The 23,148-nt window shown below is 41.5% G+C and overlaps 1 protein-coding gene across 9 annotated transcripts in view; it reads left to right on the forward strand.

The window, feature by feature from the left end:
* PROM1 (prominin 1) overlaps positions 1-23,148 on the forward strand; it is a 675,175-nt gene that overhangs the window by 338,305 nt on the left and 313,722 nt on the right. For all 9 annotated transcript variants that reach the window (XM_085642390.1, XM_085642389.1, XM_085642385.1 and 6 more), the window contains one exon: positions 20,883-21,003. In XM_085642390.1, coding sequence (XP_085498516.1) covers positions 20,883-21,003 — 121 coding nt within the window. The remainder of the gene's footprint in view (positions 1-20,882; positions 21,004-23,148) is intronic.

Consider the following 23,148-nt stretch of genomic DNA (forward strand, 5'->3'; position numbering starts at 1 on the left):
GGGTATCCATCCCCACATTTCCCTTAATGATTTCTTCAAATTCTGTTTTCAGCTGGGCTTTGATTCATTGTGAGATTTGCCCTGCACTTGTCGAGTTACCTGATAAGTCTGTACAAGTTGTTTGACCTCCTATCTTGCCACTGACTTAGTTCCCTTCTTTTTGGAGTACTAATGGTGTCCCATCAGGCCTCGGTGCTGAGTCCTGAGGTATACTTCGGATAGATTGACTCGGAATGTAACTAACAAGTGTTTCAGCACGGAAAGTGATTACGGCACTTGATGAAGGCACGGGGCCTAACATTACGGGGGACTGAGCAGGGAATGGTATGGCAGTTTCTGTATAACTTGGGGTGCGCTGACTGCTGTGGAAGATTCAGCTGTTCTAGCCCCAGTTACTGTGTGTCAGAGCTGTGGCGCTCAGGGCAGTGGCTGTCACATTGTATGGGGGGGTTTTACACTGAGGAATTTGTCTATAAAGGTGTCCTCCTCACTATCCGTATTGGTTTCTTTATTTGATTTCTCCTTTCCCTTTTCCTTAGTCTCTTTCAAGAGAAAGGCTTCAACAGTCTCAATGACTTCCTCTCTCCACCTCCTCTGCCTGTCCTCATCCTATGCGCTTCTCCATAAATGAGCCATTCTGTGGATTTTTTATTCAGATTTCTTACTATTCTTTTCACTTGACATTTGCTCCAAAAGATTTAAGGTTTCGAACTGTGTGTGCTTAGGCTATGGTTTTAAATTGTATATTCTCCTCAAATTCTCGATTCGAGGGATGTGGAAAGTACCACTCAGTGGGAATTGGAGTTCCCCATCTTTGGACGTATATTTGTGCCATTGGCTGTCCGCATGCATGTGTGTAGCTCTTTCTTTGCTGCCTTTTCCCTAGCTGGAGTTCTTTAAGGAGAAAACTCACTTCCTGTTAAATCTTTAGCTTATTCCACACCGACAAGCTTGAAATCTGTACACCAATAACAGTCTGCCAGCCAATCCCTGCTCGGCACCTTAATGATTTAATGCTCCAATGCCACCAGAGCACTTCTGAATCGAATTACAACTTTTTCACCATTTGCCTTCGACTACACAGAAGTTTCTATAGCAGTAAGAACGCTACCTTCTTTCATACAACATTGAACCATTGACCTGCGAAAGTCCCTATACTTAGCACGTCCACTTCCGTGCACAAAGGAACGAAGCACCACTCAGTTCAGTTCGTACACTAGTACAAGAAAGTTATTCTTCTATCTTGGTGTAACTGATAGCACCTCACAGCACACCTCACCTAGCAGGTCATTTCAACAATTTAGTGTTCTAACTTGAGGTAGCTCTCTTCAACTCTATACAATTTGTGTAGCGACTCCAACATTCACCCCTTTCAAAAGTTTCCGACTTTCATCAAAATTATGATAATGATTGTTCCCACAAGTCTAGAAATCAAAGACACATAATGGCTACTCTCAAACCCCATCCACTGTTTTCCACTACCACACGCCTACTACAACTTCCAACATGCACTGTTCCACAACTACTTTTCCCACATTTTGCTTGCAATCCCTATTGATACTTATGTTGTTTCTTCCCCAACCACCTCGTCTCTCCGGCACCAGGATCGGGTTGGAACTAGGTCAATTTAGATCTCGGGGGAAACCGTCTGGATCATGAAGGTGCAGTACTTGGTTCTACAGCCAAACAGTTTGTCAATCATGGGTCGACTCCAGTCGGAACCATCCCCTCTGCTACCAGATCTGTTGGTGCCCAAACTTATCCTAAATTCCACTTATGGGGCATGCCAGCGGCTAGGCTGTGGAGAGGTGTGGTCCCGATCGATATAGACTATATTTCTTTCCTGAATGAAAATGTCTAGAGAGGCTCCGAATTACACAGAAGATTATATTCAGCGTATTTTGAGCGGCCCTTCCCTCCTCTCCAATTCTGCCCCCTCCCTCCCCGCTACCACACCTACCACCAGCTCATCCAAGATTTTACTTGATAGACTTGAGAAACTAAAGAAAAAACTAATTCGCACAACCCTTCATGCCCGTATGCTCACGGAATATCTCAAATCTGGGATTACTCCATTGGGCCTGCAAATACGCAACGTCCCAGCAATCTTCACCCAAGATCCTAAATTCCGCACCGGCTTCAGTCATTTGGCAACTACTTGCTCCCGTCATTGGATGGTTTTGGGTATTGACACAGCCATAGAACGCAGTCAAAAGGAACTAGAAGAGATAGCCGAAATTGAGAAACTCATCTTAGAAGACAATTCCATTCCTGAAGCCAAAAACTTACTGGATAAAATCAACTCTACCATAGCCACTTTCAATACCTTTGAACTCAATAAGAAAATCACCAAAATACAAAGGGACATTAAATACTATAACACAGAGAACACCTATCCTTACCTCAAGGACGAATTTTACAACACTCCCTATAATCCTCCCAGGACACGCAACTGGGGCAGATTTAGGAACAATCAACACATCACTTTTTCTGATTCCTCAAATACCTCAATTGAAGAGTCGGATTCAAACGAAGAACCCAGTACCTCTAGGAATACCAACAGACTTCCATCTCTGTTACCACCCGGTTTTTTAGAACAAGGCCGCGGACGTGGCCAGAATCGCCCACGCACACGCAACAATTACCAAAATCAATACTCCGGAGAGAGACAAACAAGAAACAAATTTTATCGTTGGGGTCCACAACAATGATTACCTCCATGGATACTTCGAACAACCCCACTATTGATGTGCAATCAAACCCCCCTGGATCAAATACCAACACGGAGTTGATTCCCATATTCAATCTCTCTAAACATAATCTCTCTGAAGATGAGATTAAACTACTCAGTAGAGGTTTAAGCTTCGTACCCACTGAACGTAGTAACTTTTTTGATCTTCATGCACATCTGCTACAATTCTTCCGACGAATTAGATTGCATCAATTCTTTGCGGATAGACCAGATCCTTTTCAAACAAACATTGTTCATTTTCATCCCCCTTCCACTTTAAAGCCACCCTCACACACCATGCCACTGGAAATACTTTCTTTTGAGCGAATAGTGCCCCATGAGATTGCAGACCTACAGAAAGGTTTTGAATATGTTCCTTACAACCTCTCACTTGTTGAAAAACAGGCCCTAGTCAACCTCAAAAAGAGATCCGATTTAACCATCAAAGCGGCAGACAAAGGGGGTGGAATTGTCGTCCTGGATAATGATAAATACGATTCGGAAATCAGAAGACAACTGGCTAATGTGGCCCAGTACCGGAAACTCACCCATGATCCCCTTCCGGACCTAAGGAATAAGATACAATACATTACCAAACAAGCACAAACAAGAAATATCATCTCTCCAAAAGAATTCACCTTTCTCAATAATGCACATCCACGAACTCCAGTGATCTATGTCTTACCCAAGATCCACAAGGATATGCAGAATCCTCCGGGTAGACCAATTGTGTCCGGCTGTGGTTCCGTTCTGGAGCTTTTCGGCAAATACATAGATGCAGTAATTAAGGAATTTGTCCCCCTCACTGACATTTTCATACGAGATAGTATGGATTTGATCAAGACCATTGAAGACAGACCTTATGACACTGAGACCGAATTGATGGCCGGTTTGGATATAGAATCTCTATACACGAACATCCCACATGACGAAGGTCTTCTAGCCATCTCTGAACTACTGGAAAGCAGACCAAGACCCACACGTATTCCTACAGAATTCATCATGGACCTGCTACACATTGCCTTGAAAAACAATTATTTCCTGTACAAAGATGATTTTTATTTACAAATCAAAGGTGTTTCTATGGGCGCTTGTTTTGCCCCAAACTTTGCCATCCTCTTTGTCCATAAACTTGAAACATGTCTTATACTTTCTCCCAACAACCCATTCAGACATCAAATTTCCCTGTGGCAAAGATACATTGACAATGTCCTTTTACTCTGGAAGGAATGTGCCGTGACTTTAACATCTTTTGTCGAGTGGTTGAACAACTCCCAAACTCATTTGAAATTTACGTGTGAATATAAAACCAATGACCTGCCATTTTTAGATCTGAACATACATGCGGAAGAAGGTTTGATTGGAACATCACTGTACCGGAAACCCACGGAGAGGAATACTCTGTTACATTATTCGAGTTACCACCCCCGTGGACTCAAAGATGGGCTACCCTATGGTCAATTCCTTCGCATTCGGAGGAATTGTAAATGGCGCAAAGACTATTTCAGGGAATCGGAGGTCCTATGCAATAAACTCACTGACAGAGGTTACCCACGCAGATTGGTTTCACGAGCCCGCAAAAGAGCTTGGTACTGCCACCGTGACTTTTTACTTACACCTCAACCCAAAAAAACTAATTCTCGCATTCCATTTGTATTCCAATTCAGTCCAAGCAGCAATCAAGTAAAGAAAATCATCTCACGAAATTGGACACTTCTGAGAACCAATAAACCGTTTCAGGAGCCGCCTCTTTTCTCCTTCAAACGCGGCAACAATCTATCCAATCACTTGGTTCATGCTATCACCTGGCCCACTAAACCAGCCATACCGAATACCATCACCTCCGCTTGGGGTTTGCCACCTGTACTGGGGCATTACAAATGCCAATCATGTAGCGTCTGTGAACTCACAGTCAACACCAAGGAGTTCAGATTCAACAATCAATCACACACCCTGAACACGTTCACCAATTGTCGCTCACAGAATGTCATCTACGCCATTGAATGTCCATGCCATCTCATCTATATCGGACAGACGACACAGATGGTAAAACAAAGAATCATTCAGCATAAAAGCAGAATAAATTGTAAGATCACTACAGCCCCCCTGGTTACGCACTACTTGGAAAAGAATCATGATGCTCTTGACATAAAATGGCAGATAATAGACCAACCTCGCCTCCCCACCAGGGGTGGTAATCTGCAATTTCTCCTTAATAAAAGTGAATGCAAATGGATAACACGCTGTAACTCTGTGAACCAGGGACTGAACACCATTGATGAGTGGAACAGCACTATCGTTTTTTCCAACTGAGGCTCTATTTTTACTGCCCACACGATTTTTTGCTCCCCCATGATGTATCTAACACCTGCCCCTTTGTCAGTCCCTTGGCAATTGCGATATACATCTAGATAAGGATATTTCATACTCAAATATCCCCTTATCACTCACCCTGAGCTTCTCATCTATATCGATTGTACTTGTGGATTGTAATATGGTGTATTGTATGCATTTTTTAACCTTGAGTCACTCGAGGCACAATAGGTACACAATTATTGAAGATACCTTTTTTTCCCTTGTGTACACTGGATCACTGTTTCAGCTAAATTTCTCCCCTTGCTTTTTCGAGCGACTCTCTCCAGGCATCCCTGGCAACACCACACCCCCTTCTCAGCGCTCGACAGTCCCTTGTAACTCTTCCCTTTCCTTGCCGTCTCCACGGACCCACCCCTAGCGTCCCCAGTAACAGCCCCGCCCCCTTCCCTGAGAACCATTCAACGCTTCTCCCGATGTTCCTGTAGCTCTAGCGGTTTCCTTCTTTTTGTTGGTTACGCGTCATTGACTACAGGCATTGACCGTGGATAGCACACGCCCGTGGCATCCCTGCTCTCCGTGAAACTGTGGATTAATTCCAGTCTCCTGAAATAGATCGATCGTTTTGACTCGCCGATTAGGTAAGCCTCTGACCACGCTCATCTCGCTTTCCCCTTGGCATAACGCTACCCATTGAGTTCTAACCCCCCTCCGCGCTTATTTACTCCCTCCCTTAGGCTCGGTCCTGCAGCTTCAAACCACGAGCAAGTTGTACTCCCCGCTCCTGCCCCGATTCAATTTCTCCAAAACGGTGAGTTTTGCTGTTTCCTCCTTCGAGTCCTCGCTTATTGAATCCTTAGCCTTCCCCTGGGTTTATTCCCTTTCTTGCTTCCCATAGACATTGCGGTGGATTCTATCCGGACATACAGACTAGCTGCACGCCGATCATATCGACATCGCTTCTTTCCCTACGCCAGCGCTTGATTCAACGCGCATCAGGTATGCCGTTGAGAGTCTTCCTTTCCCGCCAAATTGCTCCCCCCTTTCTACCCCCCTTTCCAGCCGCTCTGATACGCTTTTCTATTCACAGAGCACTCCACGAATAGGCAACCCAGGTCTTGAAGATGATCCTAATCTAATAGGATCGAAATGCCGTCGACCTTTGCCCAGCAGCTCAAACGCCTTAGGCGCATTTTGACCCTTGGTTCATTAACATAATGGAAATTACTAATTGTATTATTGAACAAGTTGATGTATGAACCTTTCAATCTATATATATATTGCAAATTCTCTTGCGCCGTATGCTGTGGTGTTTTTCACGTTGTCACTTGCGCCGTTACTTCACTGTCACGAGCACATTGTACACATTCCACTAGGGTTGCCTGGGTATTTTTACCCAACAGTGCTTTAACAACTGTTTTGTACATTTATTGATCTTCTTATAATATATGACGCCTATGGGCGCATGAATTGAATTACTTGAAGCCTCCTCTCTTTTGTTCGCCTATTGTAATGTCTTGTACATACAAGTTTAAGTAATTGCAATAACTCCTGCTGAGATATTGTTGCATTTATACTATACCCCAACTGAAGCTATCACATCGGTCTAATTGATCAGGCTCAGTAGCAGGTGATAATAGTTTTTTGTAAAAATGGCAGACAAGGATTGTCGTTTCAATGCCTCATATAAATGGTTAATAGGCAAATTACATAGAACATGCCATCGGTACATTTAGCAACGAAGCATACAAATCACAAGTACAAAGAACTGTTCACAGTTCTAAATAAAATCCAACATAGATTTTCCTTCTAAGGATGCGGGATAAGGTCTTCTGTACATATAAATCTACACCTGCTTTTATAGGACTTCTAACAAAGACATTCATACATTCTACATGAGTACATGGTTATCAGGATATTGCACCAATAGGGAACGAGCAAAAGGAAACATTTTACTACAGTATATATTTGAAGTTTCTCTCATAGTAGTAGTACTTTGGGTCTGAAGGCATTCTCACAGTTTATTCGAGCATCCAGATTAATAGATTGTATAACGATAGCTTGGGACAGTTGAAGTGTTCTCGGTTAGGTACAGTGAAAGAAAGTCTCTGGGAACACTCTCTGGCTATTAGTGTAATTCTCACAATTCTTTATTTAGAAGAAGAAGAACAGCACTAGTCATCACGTGATATATTGTAACCTCAGTGCAAGATGGAGGACAGTGTAAACACAATCTATGTTAGCACAAGCTCAATTCATGATTCATTTAGTATGCAGGAACAAAATTAACTCTCACAGCAGCACCTTAATGATGGTCCTGAGTGAAAGATTTGACTTAATTTGTTTAGATTATACACAAACCGATAAAAATGTCTGTATAAATAATTATAACCATGTTATTTTTACATTTGATATTGTATATAAGTTATAACATCCTACTGTTATTTTCGTGGAAGTATTCAAGAATGAAATAATATTAAAACATACTTTATTACACCTTGTCTGCATTAAGATTATTATTTATCCCAAATATGCCCTGTATAGCACAGCAAATATATCAAAAGGGGGTTGTGTACATTGTCCTCAACACCCTTAGCCATCAGGAGCTAATGACATATGCAGCAAAGTGCCCGTTAGCCAATTGCATTATAGAAATATTAATTTGCATCATTGGAGTACAGTTCAACACTCTTCAATGCACCAGGGTTTTTCATGTGCTCATATCTAAGCTTCATAAATTGTCCGTGAATCACAGAAGATATAAACTCATGAACATCAAGAAGCAGTAGACAGAGACATCTTTAGCCTGTGTCACAGCTATTACTCTTGGCTCCCCCTTTAATACCCTGCCTCTGCCACACATGATCTAAGGTTCCATGATGGTTGTCAATCTTTAAAATGAAAGAGGGCTATACGAACTGTATTCATGTTGTGTGGTTTCCACTCATTCACCTTTCCTTAGGTACGTAACAGCAAAGGTGGACTGTTTTGAGTGGCTAAGAGAGAGACAAGGGGTCAGAGAGTGTGTGATGTCACTTTCAGTTGTCATTGCATTTTGGTAATTCAACTCAGAGGGCTATGTCTGAAAAATTTCCATGGCCAAATATATTTTAAAGTTCTGTGCCACTGCATCCTTTTATTCACTCTGAATCTCACTGAATGCTGCAATCACATTTTATATTACCTTTAGTATGAACCATTACAAAAACTTGTGTCCAGTCCCTCTGCCAGTAATGCATCCCGACAAATGAAGTCTTGCACTGGTGCATGAAGTTACTAGCGCACAGCTTGACGTGAAGATTGGACATAGCTAACACAACAATATGGTGGTAAAACTTTTTAACCACTCACCCCCAGTCAAAGAACTGGGTTGAATCCATTGTTCTTTTGCTCACCATGCCACCCCAGTTTGGACCCAGCCACTTGCAATTCAGTCTTGGCCCTGTTCCTCTGGGAACAGTTTGCCATGAACTGCCAGGCCAGGTTCTTCCTGGACTGGAAACAAGCATCCTGGGATTAGTTTCAGGGTATCACCCCTCATCAGCCAGGCTAGCTTGAATCCAATGGCATAGTGAACATAGGACCCACGTCTGGTCATATCCTTCCCACTTAGGGCAACCATATTTTAGAGTTCAGTGCTACTGCATTGTTTTATTTACTTTGAATCTCACCACACACTTTAACAACATTTAAAATTAATTTTAGTATAAACCGTTATAAAAAGTTGAGAAACAAATCCAGTCTAGGTAATTCCATTGGCATTTTGGAGGATGTGGTCCAGTTTAACCAAATAATAAAATCAGGAAAACAAGTACCAGAATGAAAAAAATCTGAACTGGACAAGCTAGTCACTCGTGGACCTCTGAAACTTGAAATCTCTGGCCCCAGTGTATGCAGACCAACCTACATATATCCTCTTTAGTCTTCTCCTTGAACACAATCATGTACAAACTGCCGTAAATTTATCTTTGAAGTTCGCATTACCATGCCCAACACACCATGTCCATTATTCCATAGAGGTTTCCGACTGAAAGTGCCAGCCAGGCTCGAACCTGAAGCTTGGCTCTGGCTCAGCTCAAGGTCCTTTTGGAACCTTGAGCCTATAACGAGCTTAGCTATCATGTGGCGTCTGCCTGCCTCCATCCCTCTACCCAAGATGTGTCATTTCGGTCAGAGCAGCCGACTGTGGAACTGGGGAAAAACAGGATTGAATCTCAACGTCGGCTCAACATCCCGTAATTCTGTGAAAATCACTTAATATCCCTATGCCTATAAACAATGCATAGGACCTCGCTGGCACTCATGTAAAGCGCCCCAATTGCTTCGAGTCGAGTTTGTACTATATTTTAAAGAACTACAGAAACATTCACTGAAAGGTAAAAACAAAGCTTTAAATAAGGATAAACATGTCCGTTTACTGGCTAATTTGTACAAAGTGAAACCAAAAAACCTGGATAAACCCTGTTTTCCTGCTCAAATTGTCTAATCTTAGGTAAATATTTTATTTCACCAAAACTCTTTTTTTCTTCATTATCGCATATGAAAGCCCTTTCAAATATGATTCACACTACCAGTTGTATAAAACAGTCACTTTTAATAAGTACTTCTCAGTGCAATACTATAATATTCCCTATTAATGTCAATGTGTGGTATCTCGTTCCTTCTTTTGTTATATATTATATGTATTGGTTTGACCCCTCTTATGTTTATATCCTCTTTTGTTAGGCATATGGTATCTTCTGTTATTTGTGTTATGCATTACAAGGTGTTTATTCAATGATAAGGCAGTTTGCTGAGCTGTAGCTTCACTGTGGCTGGAGTTTCTTCCTACTTTGTGATAAACCAATTAACCAACCTAGTTTGGAATACTCTACTTTCATGTGCTCACTTGAATTGGACTTTTACATTTAGTGACGACGGGCTTCCTACCTTGTTGAAGAAACTCTAACACTGCTCGCCTTGTACAGGTAATCTGCTTCCGTTTTGGGATACCTTGCTCTCTACTCGCGTTTTGTTCTACACGCATTGTCAGATTTCCTATTTCCACTTATTAATGTTGGGGCTGTACTTTTATTCAAGTACTGTTTCTAAGGAGCCCTGCGCCATGCGCCTTGCAACACAAGCGTTTTACCACGAGCAATTCGTCATGAGCTCTGCATCATGTGCTCTACTGCGCATTTCATTTTACAGCTCACTCTCCGAAGACTTTCTGTCCATTTTCACGCTGATTTCCAGTGCCTCGCACTTTAGTGTGAGGAACAATATTACCTTCCACTAAATTGCATGGGCATTTGGCGTCCATAGTACACGAAAGTCATCAAGGGCTATGCCAAACGAAGGAGAGGTTAAGGTGTACATACTGGTAGCCAGGAATTGACATTATGACAGAACGGTGTGTGAGAGATAGTGGAGCGTGTAATATGAGTGAAAAGACCATGAAAGTGATAAATGTTCCCATGACTTGCAGAGACATCCCAAGTGATGCTTAGGAGGAGATGGGTCTTGACATTCTTGGACCTCTTGGTAAAGGAGTCAACAAGTACTTGCTGTCAACATGTTTTTTAGGTGATTGCGGTAACATATGAAATAATTATTTCGGCTGAGATTAAAATGTTGTCTAAGTTATTTAGCAGAGAAGGTAATCTATCCAGTCTACTATAAGATTTTGGATTGCAGCTAACTTCCAGGAAAATTGAAACGTTCCTGGGTGAAAGGGGCACCAGGCCCAAAAAGTATTCTCTCTACCATCCCAAGAGTAATGGAATGGTAGAGCGATTTAACAGGACATTGAAGGAGTCTATTCAAATAGCCAATTCCAATGGCCAAGATTGGGTGCAAGTAGTGGAACAGAGAGTGGAGGAGTATAGATTCACTCCTCAAAACGTCACGGGGCTACTCCATGTTTCTTTGTTTAAGGAACATTTTCCCAACACTTGCATGAATCCTTCATGGGTAAGATGTTACAAGAATGATTTAGAGAATGTTTGTGATCAGGGAGTGCTGTTGCGTAGGAAAGAAAATGATGATCAGCGCAATGCGGTCAAACCCAAAACAGTCCGGGTAGGTGACTGGGTCAAGATAAAATTACCTGGACTGAGAAAAGGTGTTTCACATTTCAGCACACTGTACCAGGTGACCATAGTGTTCCGTAGTGCTGCCAGAATAAACGATGGTCGGATTTGGAACTTCAGTAGAATTGTGTTGGATGGATCGTCTGATCAATTGTAAAATAGAAAGCTTTTCAGAAAGGAAGATGTGTGGCATCTCGTTTCTTCTTTAGTTATATATTATATGTACTGGTTTGATTCATGTTATTTTTATTCCCTCCCTGGTTAGGCATATGGTATCTTCTGTTACTTGTGTTCCGTATTAGAATGTGTTGATTCAAAGGAACAATGATAAGTCAGTTTGTTGAGTTATAGCCTCACTGTGGCTGGATCTGCTTCCTACTTGTGATAAACCAATCCACCAGCCTATTTTGGAAAACTCTACATTCGAGTGCTCACTTGAATTGGACTTTCACACAAATTTTCCACTTTTGAAGGAATATTTTTTTTTGCATTTAGAATAGACTGTATCATATTTTAGGTGATGTTTGTCGTGTAATTTACATAGCAAACATTTTCAGGGCTCGGCTCTCCCTGGTCATTTTTTGGCTTAGCCTACCACTATTATTCTAAATAGGTTTTCTGATGTCATTGTTATCCGTTCTTTGTTGTACAACTGCCAGGTGACTAAACTAGCCTGTGTGGTTTAAATATAAAAATACATATTTTAAAGGGGAAGCAGTAGCATGTTTGGCTACTTGATCAATGCAGATTGCCAGTTTCCTTGTTGAGAATGCTGTATCTCGCAATGTCCCCGGGCCATATCACATAAAGTGCGAAATTGGGGCGCTACGTTAAGTCACAGTCTCTGCCACTGGTTTGGACTGATTTATGTGCTAAATAGTTGTAACAGCTGGAGCACTGCTGTTTCACCCCCTTTAGACAGTTGTGAATGGCTGCTTGACACTGTAGTCATGCGCTGATTTCTGTTGGAAATGGAGCAGTACTTCTTGCCATATCTAAAGTAAACAACAGAACATAACGCTGTAACGTACAGAAAGCAATATAAAAACACAATTCAAACATAACCGGGTACAACAAAATAAGTCAAAACAGAACGCAGCACCGCGACCACAGTACACCCCAATAATGCATCAGACGCCACACGGCACTTGTGTAGTGAAACATAAGAACCCCCCCCCCCCCAAAAAGGCCGAATCTAGTGAGTGGCATTATAATTTCACGTAGAGTGGTCGCATTGGCTTAGTAGAGTCCCCCTCTCTGGCTCGGGGCTCTTCCTATACAACGGGGGCCTAGTTTCCCAGGGGACTTTTGATGGCTGACGCTGCTGGGGGTTTGGGATATCACTGTATTCCATCAGCAGGAAAGCAACTTTAACTGTCACTCAAAGTAGATTCCGGGTGTGGTATTCATCGTCGATCATGGTGGGAGAAGGCATCAATATGCGGTCACAACAACACAACAATAAGCAAACACGTGCTTTTTTCATATCAAACTGAAGCTTTTCAATAACCCTCTTAATCGTGTTCAAATATTTCTACTCCTATTCTAAAGTTACCAAAACCATGTTTTATATGGTTACATCATGGGCGCTTAGTAAGTACCAGCTAACCCAATTTCGTTTATTTCAGTGGAAACACACCACTGAGCATTTGTAATTCTCTACCGCCCCTTAGTGGATTTTGTGTGAAACTGTCAGCAAGAACTGATCCATTCGTGTCTGAGGGAATAATGGATGGGTCAATTTGTGATAAGGATTCTGTACAGAAAGTCGGTTAGAGAAACATGAAGATGCTTTGTCCACTACCCAACTATTGTGAAAGCATATTACAATAGGAATAAAAAGACTGAAAGAGAGAATCATTCAAATGGAGTGCTGCTAATAATCACGGTTTATCACGAACATTTTAACAAAGGTGTATTGTTCATGTATGTCAACTATCATCGACTTGGAGAAACAGATGCTGGATTAAGACAAATAACCTAATCTAGTGACTCTCAAAATAAAGAAACACCCACCTACCTGTTTTGTTGGGATTGTTCTCTTACCTTGAATTTAGCATTATCTAATCTCTTAAAGCCCTTGAGGGGCCTCCCCACTGCTGTTCTACAAAACGGGTGCCAATGCGAATACATTGTTAGTTAGTCTTGGTGCCATAACAGTGGAAATGTAGTTAATTCGGTGGGTGCATTTTGTATGGCAGTACACTGTTGTCACAGTCACAAACTAGCCATACAGCCGGGATTTGAGCTCTCGAGTAGCAAATATTTTTTTATGTCCTGCACATGCGTACATAAGATGTAACTAACAAAATCAAAACCATTGGTATTCACGCAGCCATGCCATCTGTTAATGCAGTTTTTTTAGCACGGTATGTTAGAGGATTCTCACGCATGTGTTGCATATAATTGTGTAGAAGTGGATGTTTCCAGGGGATTGCCAAATGAGTGTATATTTTTATGCAGAGAAAAGGGAAATTTAAAAGTATTTAAATAAACAGTAATTTTCTAAATCTATTTATGTAATACACATACAACTCATAGACTCTGCACGCTTGGGGTGTGTGAATCTGGCATGAAGTCATAACTTTGACTGATGCATAGGCTGAAATGTATAACTGTCTTTGTTCATGGGACCCACTATTATTACTTTTACACATACCTTATATTAAAAATGTCCCTCAAAAGAATAGTTAAGCTACCCAGTTTCCCTGGATGCAGTACACATCATTGAATGCCAGTGAGAGGTCTGAAGCCATTAACTAGCTTCTAGACCCACATGGAAGTACTGTCTGGAGGCGGCCGGCCAGACAATGATTGCCCTAAAGCAAACCTTCACCTTCATTAGATGACCCCGAGCTCCTGACGCCAGAGAATATCAAGGCATGCTGTGCCACTGTCTTCTAAATCACCTACCTGACAAGAGGATACCTGTTGGACTCAGGTCAACTTCCTAATCTGTACAAGCTGCTGTACTGTATGAATCATTATTCTGGTATCCAGGTGGAACCCCATTTAAAGGACACACACAGACTTTATATTTAGTCCTGAAGAAGACCCTCTACAGATGATAACACATTCACACTATTGCCCAGGGGTCGAAACGTCGACGCATACTTCCAAGTGTTAATGATCACCCAGACCAATAGAGAATAACAAGATTAATTGCTGATCAGGTTGAATCATAACCTACATGTACCTCACACTGTGTCTAAATGTTTTTTTTTTTATATATGTTCATTCGTTATGTTTAAGTTGTGTTGTGATATGTAAATCTAAAGGATTGCTACCTCTTTACCGACCTATATTTCTTTTATTCTATGGTGAACACGCTCAAAAAATCATAGTGAACAAGCAAACAACAGTGATAACCCATGAATACAATGTCTACACACAGTTATTTCTTTTTTTCATCTTCGTTTTTTTTATTTAATAGGCAAAGAATTTTTTGTATCAAAAGTGATTATAAATATTTCATTTCTGTATTATCATTTGTTATGATTCACAAATATAATGAAGACAAATATGTACAATTAGACAAAAATATAAAACATATCGAAAAACATTAATACAAATCACAATGCTAAGACAAATAATTTTGCCTCTCGGTAGGCCAATTAAATCTCTACATTCACATCTTGCATACTAATCTTGCATACTGACAGTCATACCACAAACAAATCAATATAGAGAAAGAAACCAATAAAAGTACACAACTGGAAGAGTCAGTTATCATAGAATGTTCAAATATTCTCTCAGAGTTTAACTGTAGAGGTTATAGCAACAGACTTGGTTTCTTCTTATTATTTGATCTAAGTTGGTCCAGATACAATTTGTTGTCCAGTTGTGGAGAAGTTGTGATATGTAAACACACTTTTTGTTTCCACTTCACGTTTTCAATTCATTAATAGGCGTAATTGTACACTATAAATCTGTGTGTATATGTATATGTCCTGTTTTCATTTTGAGCATACAATTTCCATGATTTTGCCAATAAATCTCAAATATATTCAAAAGTACATGAGTGATCTCTTGGTATAGTTTCTCTAGTTTGGACTTGCTTTGCTTTGATATTTTTCATTAATTGAAAACCTCATCATAGTAGAGGGACAAATTCTATGAATACGTTCTATGCTTTCTAAAGCTGATTGGTGGCAGAACCACTGTTCACCTAATGTACCAATCCCCAGGTTCTGCACGTAACTGGGTTACCCCATTGTTTCATACTGTTTTGCAAACTGTAAGCATGGCCCTGCTGGCCATACTGGGCATCGGGCATTTTCCCAGAGGTAGTAAATGTGGGGGTGGATTTTATTATTGGGGGCTGGTTTGTAGCAGTGCAGCAGTTTTAAAAGCACCCACTTTAGAGTTGCTTGTATATTCAGCCATTTTCAGGTAACAATAAAAGTGTCAAGATAATGGTGAATAATGTCCCTGCTGGAGAGAGATGAAGTTTGGTCTATTGGCAGTTTTGTCTCAGCTAAAGTAGCGCAGGGGGTTAATATGCCTGCTGCAAAGAACGTGTACCATGTAGTTCACAGAACAATATTTAATGTGCATAGCTTAGTGGGTTACTGCTTTTGTCACAGAGATCCTCTTGTTACTGTGCAGTTCACAAGTTACCATCATAATCTAGCACAGTGAGCTATGAACTGCCATCAAGGAGCTGCATGTAAACTGCATGGTACAGGTTAAAAATATATGTTTTTCCCCAGGCCCACAATACCCTAATGTTGCGAAAAGGGGATTTTTTAGGTAGAAAGTCATTCTTATTAGTAAAGGCAACCATAACAACTGTGTTACATTCTGAGTACTGAGTTTGTGCTTCTCCAGACCAAACACTCTGTAAAAATGCCTACAAGTATGGATCACATGTGAATCCTACACCTTGTAGTTCCCTTTGTCTTTGTAACATTTTCTTTACACCGAATTACACATGTATGATTTATTGTCTCGTGATCTGTGTATAATGTAAAGTGCTCCGACACCCTACAGTGGTATGAAAGTCGCTACAAACAAGTGAAATACATATGAGAGAGGGGCTATGGAGTGATGAGAAGCACTGTTGGAGGGTGATAGTGAGGGAGTCATTGATAAGCAGCAGATAAGATTATTGTATCCTGGTACACTGTAAGATCATTATTTACTATGCTTTAAAAGCTAATACATAATGAAAAATGCACCATTTTTGCACTTTTCCCCCACAAATTGTCTTGGGAGGAGAACTCGCCCAAGCCCCCCTTGTTGTCTGACTCACTCACTGTGCTTGTTCGCTATGCACCGTACAAAGGCTGGTCTGACAAAACTGGCCAGGGCTGCTTTTGGTTCCCAGTTCAGCCCTGACGTAAATTCGTATTGGGATTTCTGGGCATATTCCAATGAGTGAAGGATTGGATTATATTTCGGCAATGCAAAGGGAGACCAGAAAGTTAGAAAACCGCACACAAAATAGTTGTGCATTATTGTAAACCATAAATAAATGGACAGTGAGGTATCATAGTGACAAGGGATTAAAACAAATACTCCTCTCTTCTGGGGCTGGTAGAAGCTAGTGCAATTTAAATATGCATCAGTGCAATTCAGAAGTGAGTGGTTAATGAGGACACAGCCTCAGAAGGACATCATGTTCTGTTTAGCCCCAGGAGTTAGGAAAAGATGCCTCACTGTCTCCACCAATAGTGATTCATGCTCGAGCATTTGTGACCGGCCAACTCAGGAAGGAGTGGTTCACAAACTGAGGTACTGGGAACTCACAAGTTCAGACATGATAAGTGCTAACAGGTGTAGAGTGGCTGCTGTGGGCGAAGTTCTCAGGGGTGGTTAAATCACAAGCTGATCGTAATAAGTGCACACAGCCTCAGAGCACTTGGAGTGGGCGGACCTCTTGAGAAACACCAAATCACAAGCTCATCGTGGTAAGTGCACACAGGCTCAGAGCACTTGGAGTGGGCGGACCTCTTGAGAAACACCAAATCACAAGCTCATCGTGGTAAGTGCACACAGGCTCAGAGCACTTGGAGTGGGCGGACCTCTTGAGAAACACCAAATCACAAGCTCATCGTGGTAAGTGCACACAGGCTCAGAGCACTTGGAGTGGGCGGACCACTTGAGAAACACCAAATCACAAGCTCATCCTGGTAAGTGCACACAGGCTCAGAGCACTTGGAGTGGGCGGACCACTTGAGAAACACCAAATCACAAGCTCATCGTGGTAAGTGTACAAGCTCAGAGCACTTGGAGTGGGCGGACCTCTTGAGAAACACCAAATCACAAGCTCATCGTGGTAAGTGCACACAGGCTCAGAGCACTTGGAGTGGGCGCATCTCTTAAGTAACACCAGATCACAAGCTCATCATGATAAGCGTGTACACACTCAGAGTACTTGCAGTGGGCGGACCTCTTGAGTAACACCAGATCACAAGCTTATTGTGATAAGCATGTACAGGCTCTGAGCACTTGGAGTGGGAGGACCCCTTGAGTAACACCAGATCACAATCTCATTGTGAGAAGTGGACACAGACTCAGAGCACTTGGAATGGCGGACCTCTTGAGAAACACCAAATCACAAGCTCATCGTGATAAGTGCACACAGTCTCCGAGCACTTGAAGTGGGTGGATCTGTTGAGAAACACCAAATCACAAGCTCCTCCTGATAAGTGCACACAGGCTTTGAGCACTTGGAGTGGGAGGACCTCTTGAGAAACACCAAATCACAAACCCCTCCTGATAAGTGCACACAGGCTCCAAGGACTTGGAGTGGGTGGACCTGTTGAGAAACACCAAATCACAAGTTCCTCGTGATAAGTGCACACAGGCTCCGAGCACTTGAAGTGGGCGGACCTGCTGAGAAAGACCACATCACAAGCTCATCGTAATAAGTGCACACAGGCTCCGAGCACTTGGAGGGGAGGACCTCTTGAGAAACACCAAATCACAAGTTCCTCGTGATAAGTGCTCACAGGCTCAGTTTTGGTGAAGGGACAACATTTTAATTCTGCTTTACAGGTCCTTCTCAGAGTCTATAGGAGGAGACTTGGTCTAAATGTTCTCTCAAAAGTCCTTTATAAAGATCTACAGGATGAAGTTTGGTTCATTTAAATTGTTTTGACTCCGTATGGAGAAAGAGAATGGACTTAGAAAAGCAACAAAGAGCTGCTCACAAGCCGAGAAATCGAGATGGGCAAATTCTCACCTCACTATGAAGGACTTAAACAGGCAAATATACAATGGACTTCATCAGTGCAAGGGGCAAGCCATAGGACTGGTGCATTTGGGTTGAAAGAGTAGAGATCTACCCCCACTCCTTAAATAGAAAATGAAACCACTCTAGGCCTCTGTTGTTTACATCATTCTACTTATTACTTGCAGTAAATACCTTGCAACATAATGTAAGAACATAAATGCCAGGTTCTCACGAATTACAATCACAGGATTCTAGTAAACAGCATAAACTGCACAGTAATTTGTTCTGAGATTTAAACTGCTGAGAGGCATTAATGCCAATACATCATTACATTTCTGCATTTTTGACATATTTAATCCAAACGCCAAACGAGTCTGCTGACCGACTTAATATTTCAATGCTTTTTTCTTCACAAAGATTCTAAACAGTTTAATGACAGATGCAGCTGTTACCCTGAGCAACAACAGTATATTTCTCATCTGATAGAATCTGTGGAGCTTTGCATCACATGTATTCATTTATGGAATATTGTATGCATTTTATGTTGGTTTGAGTCTCAGCTTCATGGTTCAGCTGCAGCTGTGAGACGAACTGGCAGCCTGGTTCTGCTGTGTCATAAAACCAATTTTTATTTACTCTTTATTTGTAATCTTACCATACATAATATGTGGCTTAATCTATGGTAGGCATGGGATGGTCAAGACATGCATCCCAATGAGAAGTGAAATTCTGTGCAGTCTCTCGGACTTCTGCAGCATTGGATCTTTCATAGAGTCACATTCAGGGTAAAACCATGTACCTTTTTCAAACGCTGAGTACACCAACATGAGAATGATAAACCGCTGAGCTGGTCTTGATTGTATCCAAGCCTCTAAAATGCAGGAATTGAATGGAAAAGTGAGAGAATTCCAGATTATTGAGCCTTTTATGTAGAGAGTTTCAACACCACAACTGTTGTATCTCATTGTGTAGCTTGGGAGAATGTTGTAAGTGGATGATCTTATACATCTAGGTGACTGATAAGGTGTCATCAGGTTGGAGGGATAGGAAAGTACTCGACGATAGACGGCCTAAAAGCCAGGAATAGAGCGCGACCTATTGTTTTGTCTTTGAATCACACTGCTATTGAGATTGTATAAAGCAATGACACTAGTACTTTGATATAGGGCACCTTATAACCAGTACAACAATCCATCACCCTCCTTCAACAAGGCTTAGACTGTGGAGCAGTCTTTTCCTGCTGTGTTGTACTTCTGTTAGCAGCATGTTTTACCTCTCTCTGCCATGCGCAGGCTCTCGCCTGTAATTTCTCAGCATGAAAAAGCGTATTCTAGGAAACCTGTGTGATGGACCTGGATATAGTTTGTCTCATGCAGCATCCTGAAGGCTTCTGGTGTGTGAAGAGCCTCTGATCTGGATTGCCCTCTCTCTAATGGTTCACTCTAGTCTAGTGCAACAGTTTTCGCTACTCCGATTCTCGTTCTCTTTCAACCCCACCAATGTTTCATACTTTGCACATTTTTTCCAGCCATCTCATATGTGATGTAGGGCTTACTCTATGGTGGGGTGGGATTGACAATATATGAGCAAGAAGTGCATTTCTGGGCTGTATCTCTGCATTCACATGCTTAAATCATTCCTTGCCATCAGGCTGGGAATCACTGGTACTTTAAAATAGCAAAATAAATGTCATTGGTCCTTGGCCCCTGCCGACATTTTGTTTAAGTAGAACATTCATCTCATTTGAAATGCTCTGAACTTCAGCCAACTTTGTTTCTTGGGCCAAGGGCCGATTTTTCTCTGTGTATGGCCTTTTTTCCAATTCTGAGGACTCTTATCCTGAAAACAGGGAATGATTCAAGCATGTGAATCTAGGAAGTATTCAGTGCTGTAGAACTGCTGTTACAGGTCGTTAATTCTGAGCATGACTCTTTAGGGAAGTGTTTCTTACTAAGTAGCTGTAGCTAGATTAGAGTTGAGTCTGAACTACTTCTGCTTCCTCGGAATAAGAATCATTGTAGTGGATCCTGTGGCAGCCCAAAATATTACAATGCATGTTGGTGGTTACATATCTTAAGGTTTACATCCAGCGTCCCTGTTTATCTTGCACCAAAGCTCACCATCTCTGGTGGATCTCGGCACACTTGCAGCTACAACACCCTCAGACCGCAGGCTAAGAAATGTAAGAAAGACAAAACAAAACAGCAGGCCTTTTCCATCAATGCACTCAGGATCTGGAACACCACCCCATATCCATCAGGACCACCCTAGTGCTGCTCCACTCTAGGAAAGAGCTGAAGGCTCACCTCTTTAAAGGACATTGCATCCCTCCCCTCCCCCCAGCACCTTGAGACCCTTACGGGTATGTAGTGCTCTCTACAAATGTTGTTTGATTGATTGATTGAATGCAGTAACAACCCTCAACTCAACTACATCTCTTCTTATTTGTCGATTTTTTCCTTGTCCATGGCCATGTACAGCGCTCTGCGGCCTTTTGGCTTGGTTCACATTATAGAAATGCCATATGCATACACACTTAATGACTTATCCTTTTAACAGAGGCGTATCTTTTCTATTTCTGTTACAGCATCTGTGTCATGAGTGCTTATTTTGCAAACCAGCATCTTACAAACCAAGTTCGAGGAACTAAAAAATTGGTGAACAGCAACTTTAAAGACTTGAAGATGCTAATTAACAACGCTCCGGGGGTAAGTATGTATTTTTTGATATTGAGTTTTGAGTTACGTATAGAGACCGCCATTAATATTCTGCAGTTGATTATGGCAAATGTTTTTGCTTTCATCAAACTAGTATGCAACATTTGGAAAAGTATTCATTTGAGATTTTAATGAGGTTGAATATCAAGAGCATATCAAAGTGTACAGTAGAGACTAGGATGCTATCAGTAAATGATCCTAAATCTTAATTACTGTGTTTCTGCCACTGCAAAGTTAGTGGAGTTCCAAAAATAAATGATGCATCCCTTGACTAGAGACTGAAAGGCATCCCTGATCACTAGCGCGGACTGGCGGTAAATCGCCCAGCTGTGGAGTCCATTAATAGAGGAACCATAGTGAAAGCTACTCATAACGGAGTCAACCGATTGGACTAACAGTGAAGCAGTTATCATGGAAGCAATCAACTGGCCAGGCTAATATTAATGCATTCAGAATCACATGCTATTAATATACAGAAATATGGATGGGTAACTGTGAATAAAGAGGGGTTCGGAGTGACATTAAATAGACATTGAGAGCAAAGCACGAGTTCTCTGTGATGTCAATCAGAACCCCGAGTTAAAAACCGACTCATTATTCATTCACATTTTAGCCATCTAGAATATTATATTATTAATGGACTCTCCAAACCAGCTGGTCCTGCCTCCAACATATACACAGGAGTGGAGAAATAATGGGGAAGCCATACCAATCATAACATGCATTTACAATGCAATGGCTCCCGCAATTGAGAGATTTTGAGCAATTGGCATTGTAAATGGCAATGCCTTATAAAATATTAAAAGGCATTGTTATTTACAAAGCGGTTGCCGCGCTCAGCATGCAATTTCTTATTAAAAAAAGAAGAGGTGAAAGAACGTCGCCATTGTGCCGTGAATACTGTAGGGGTAGGGGCCAGCCACTTTTAAAGTTAGAGCAGCATAGCGCTCTATACGAAAAGCAGACACCTTTGTCCTGTGTGGGCGCGCTGCACATACAAAACCAGCATTTGCAATGCAATAGGTCTCGCATTTACGCGAGTTTAAGCTATTGGCATTATAAATGACTTATGGCCTCATGTAGGAAGCCAAATACCGGTCGGTAACGGCCGAAATTCGGTAAATATCCCGTTACCGACCGGTATTTAGGCATTTGCGATGTAGGGGGCTGATTTCTGGATTCGGTATTTACCGAATCGGAAATTAAGAACTCGGTAAAATACCGATTCGGTAAATACCGAATCCTGAAATCAGATGTAGGGAGCACTCTAAAGAGTGAAAATTAGTATTAGAAATTAGTTATTTACCACCAAATACAGGTTGGTGATAAATAACGAATACCTTGCAAAAAGCAATATTTTGCTGATTTAAGTGTGCCATGTGGCAGACATACATGCCCTTAGGGCATGTATGTGCGCCACATGTGCACACATGCAAGATTCAGGGGTGCAACAGGGTGTCAATGTGACACCCTGCCACCCTTGTATATGCTCCCCCCATTACCGAATCGGTATTTACCGATTCGGTAATGAGGCATACCTTCCCATTGATTCCTATGGGCCTCCAGGCCCATAGGAATCAATGGGAAGGTATGCCTCATTACCGAATCGGTAAATACCGATTCATAGTTACCTAATTTTTCCGATTCGGTAACATTTACCGAATGATTACCTACATCACATTTACCGATTCATAAATACCGAATCGGTAAAATTCGGTATTTCTGAATTGGTAAATGTGATGCTACCTACATATGGCCCAATGACTTTTATTTATGTTTTAAAAACAAAAACAAAAAAAAAGGCATTGTTATTTGCAATGTCAATAGCTCAAACTCCCGTAAACGTGAGACCTATTACATTGCAAGTGCTTGTTATTACTTGTATTCATTGAATGTGTCTTGCACTTTATTGAAAGAAATCGTACCTCATACATAATCTTGAACCTGTGGTTTTTGCCAGTGCTTGATCATATTGCATTAAAATTAGCATATCCCTGTATATCCCTGTATACCATATGTTAGTATGCATAGGTTAACAAACATATACAGTGCAATTACATTGCACGATCCTGTATATAAACCCGTATGTATGGAATAAATTGCATGTGTGTATGTATGGATTCGAAGTACCCTTCT

The sequence above is a fragment of the Triturus cristatus genome, chromosome 2_2 (assembly GCF_964204655.1).
Source record: "Triturus cristatus chromosome 2_2, aTriCri1.1, whole genome shotgun sequence".
NCBI classification, from domain to species: Eukaryota; Metazoa; Chordata; class Amphibia; order Caudata; family Salamandridae; genus Triturus; species Triturus cristatus.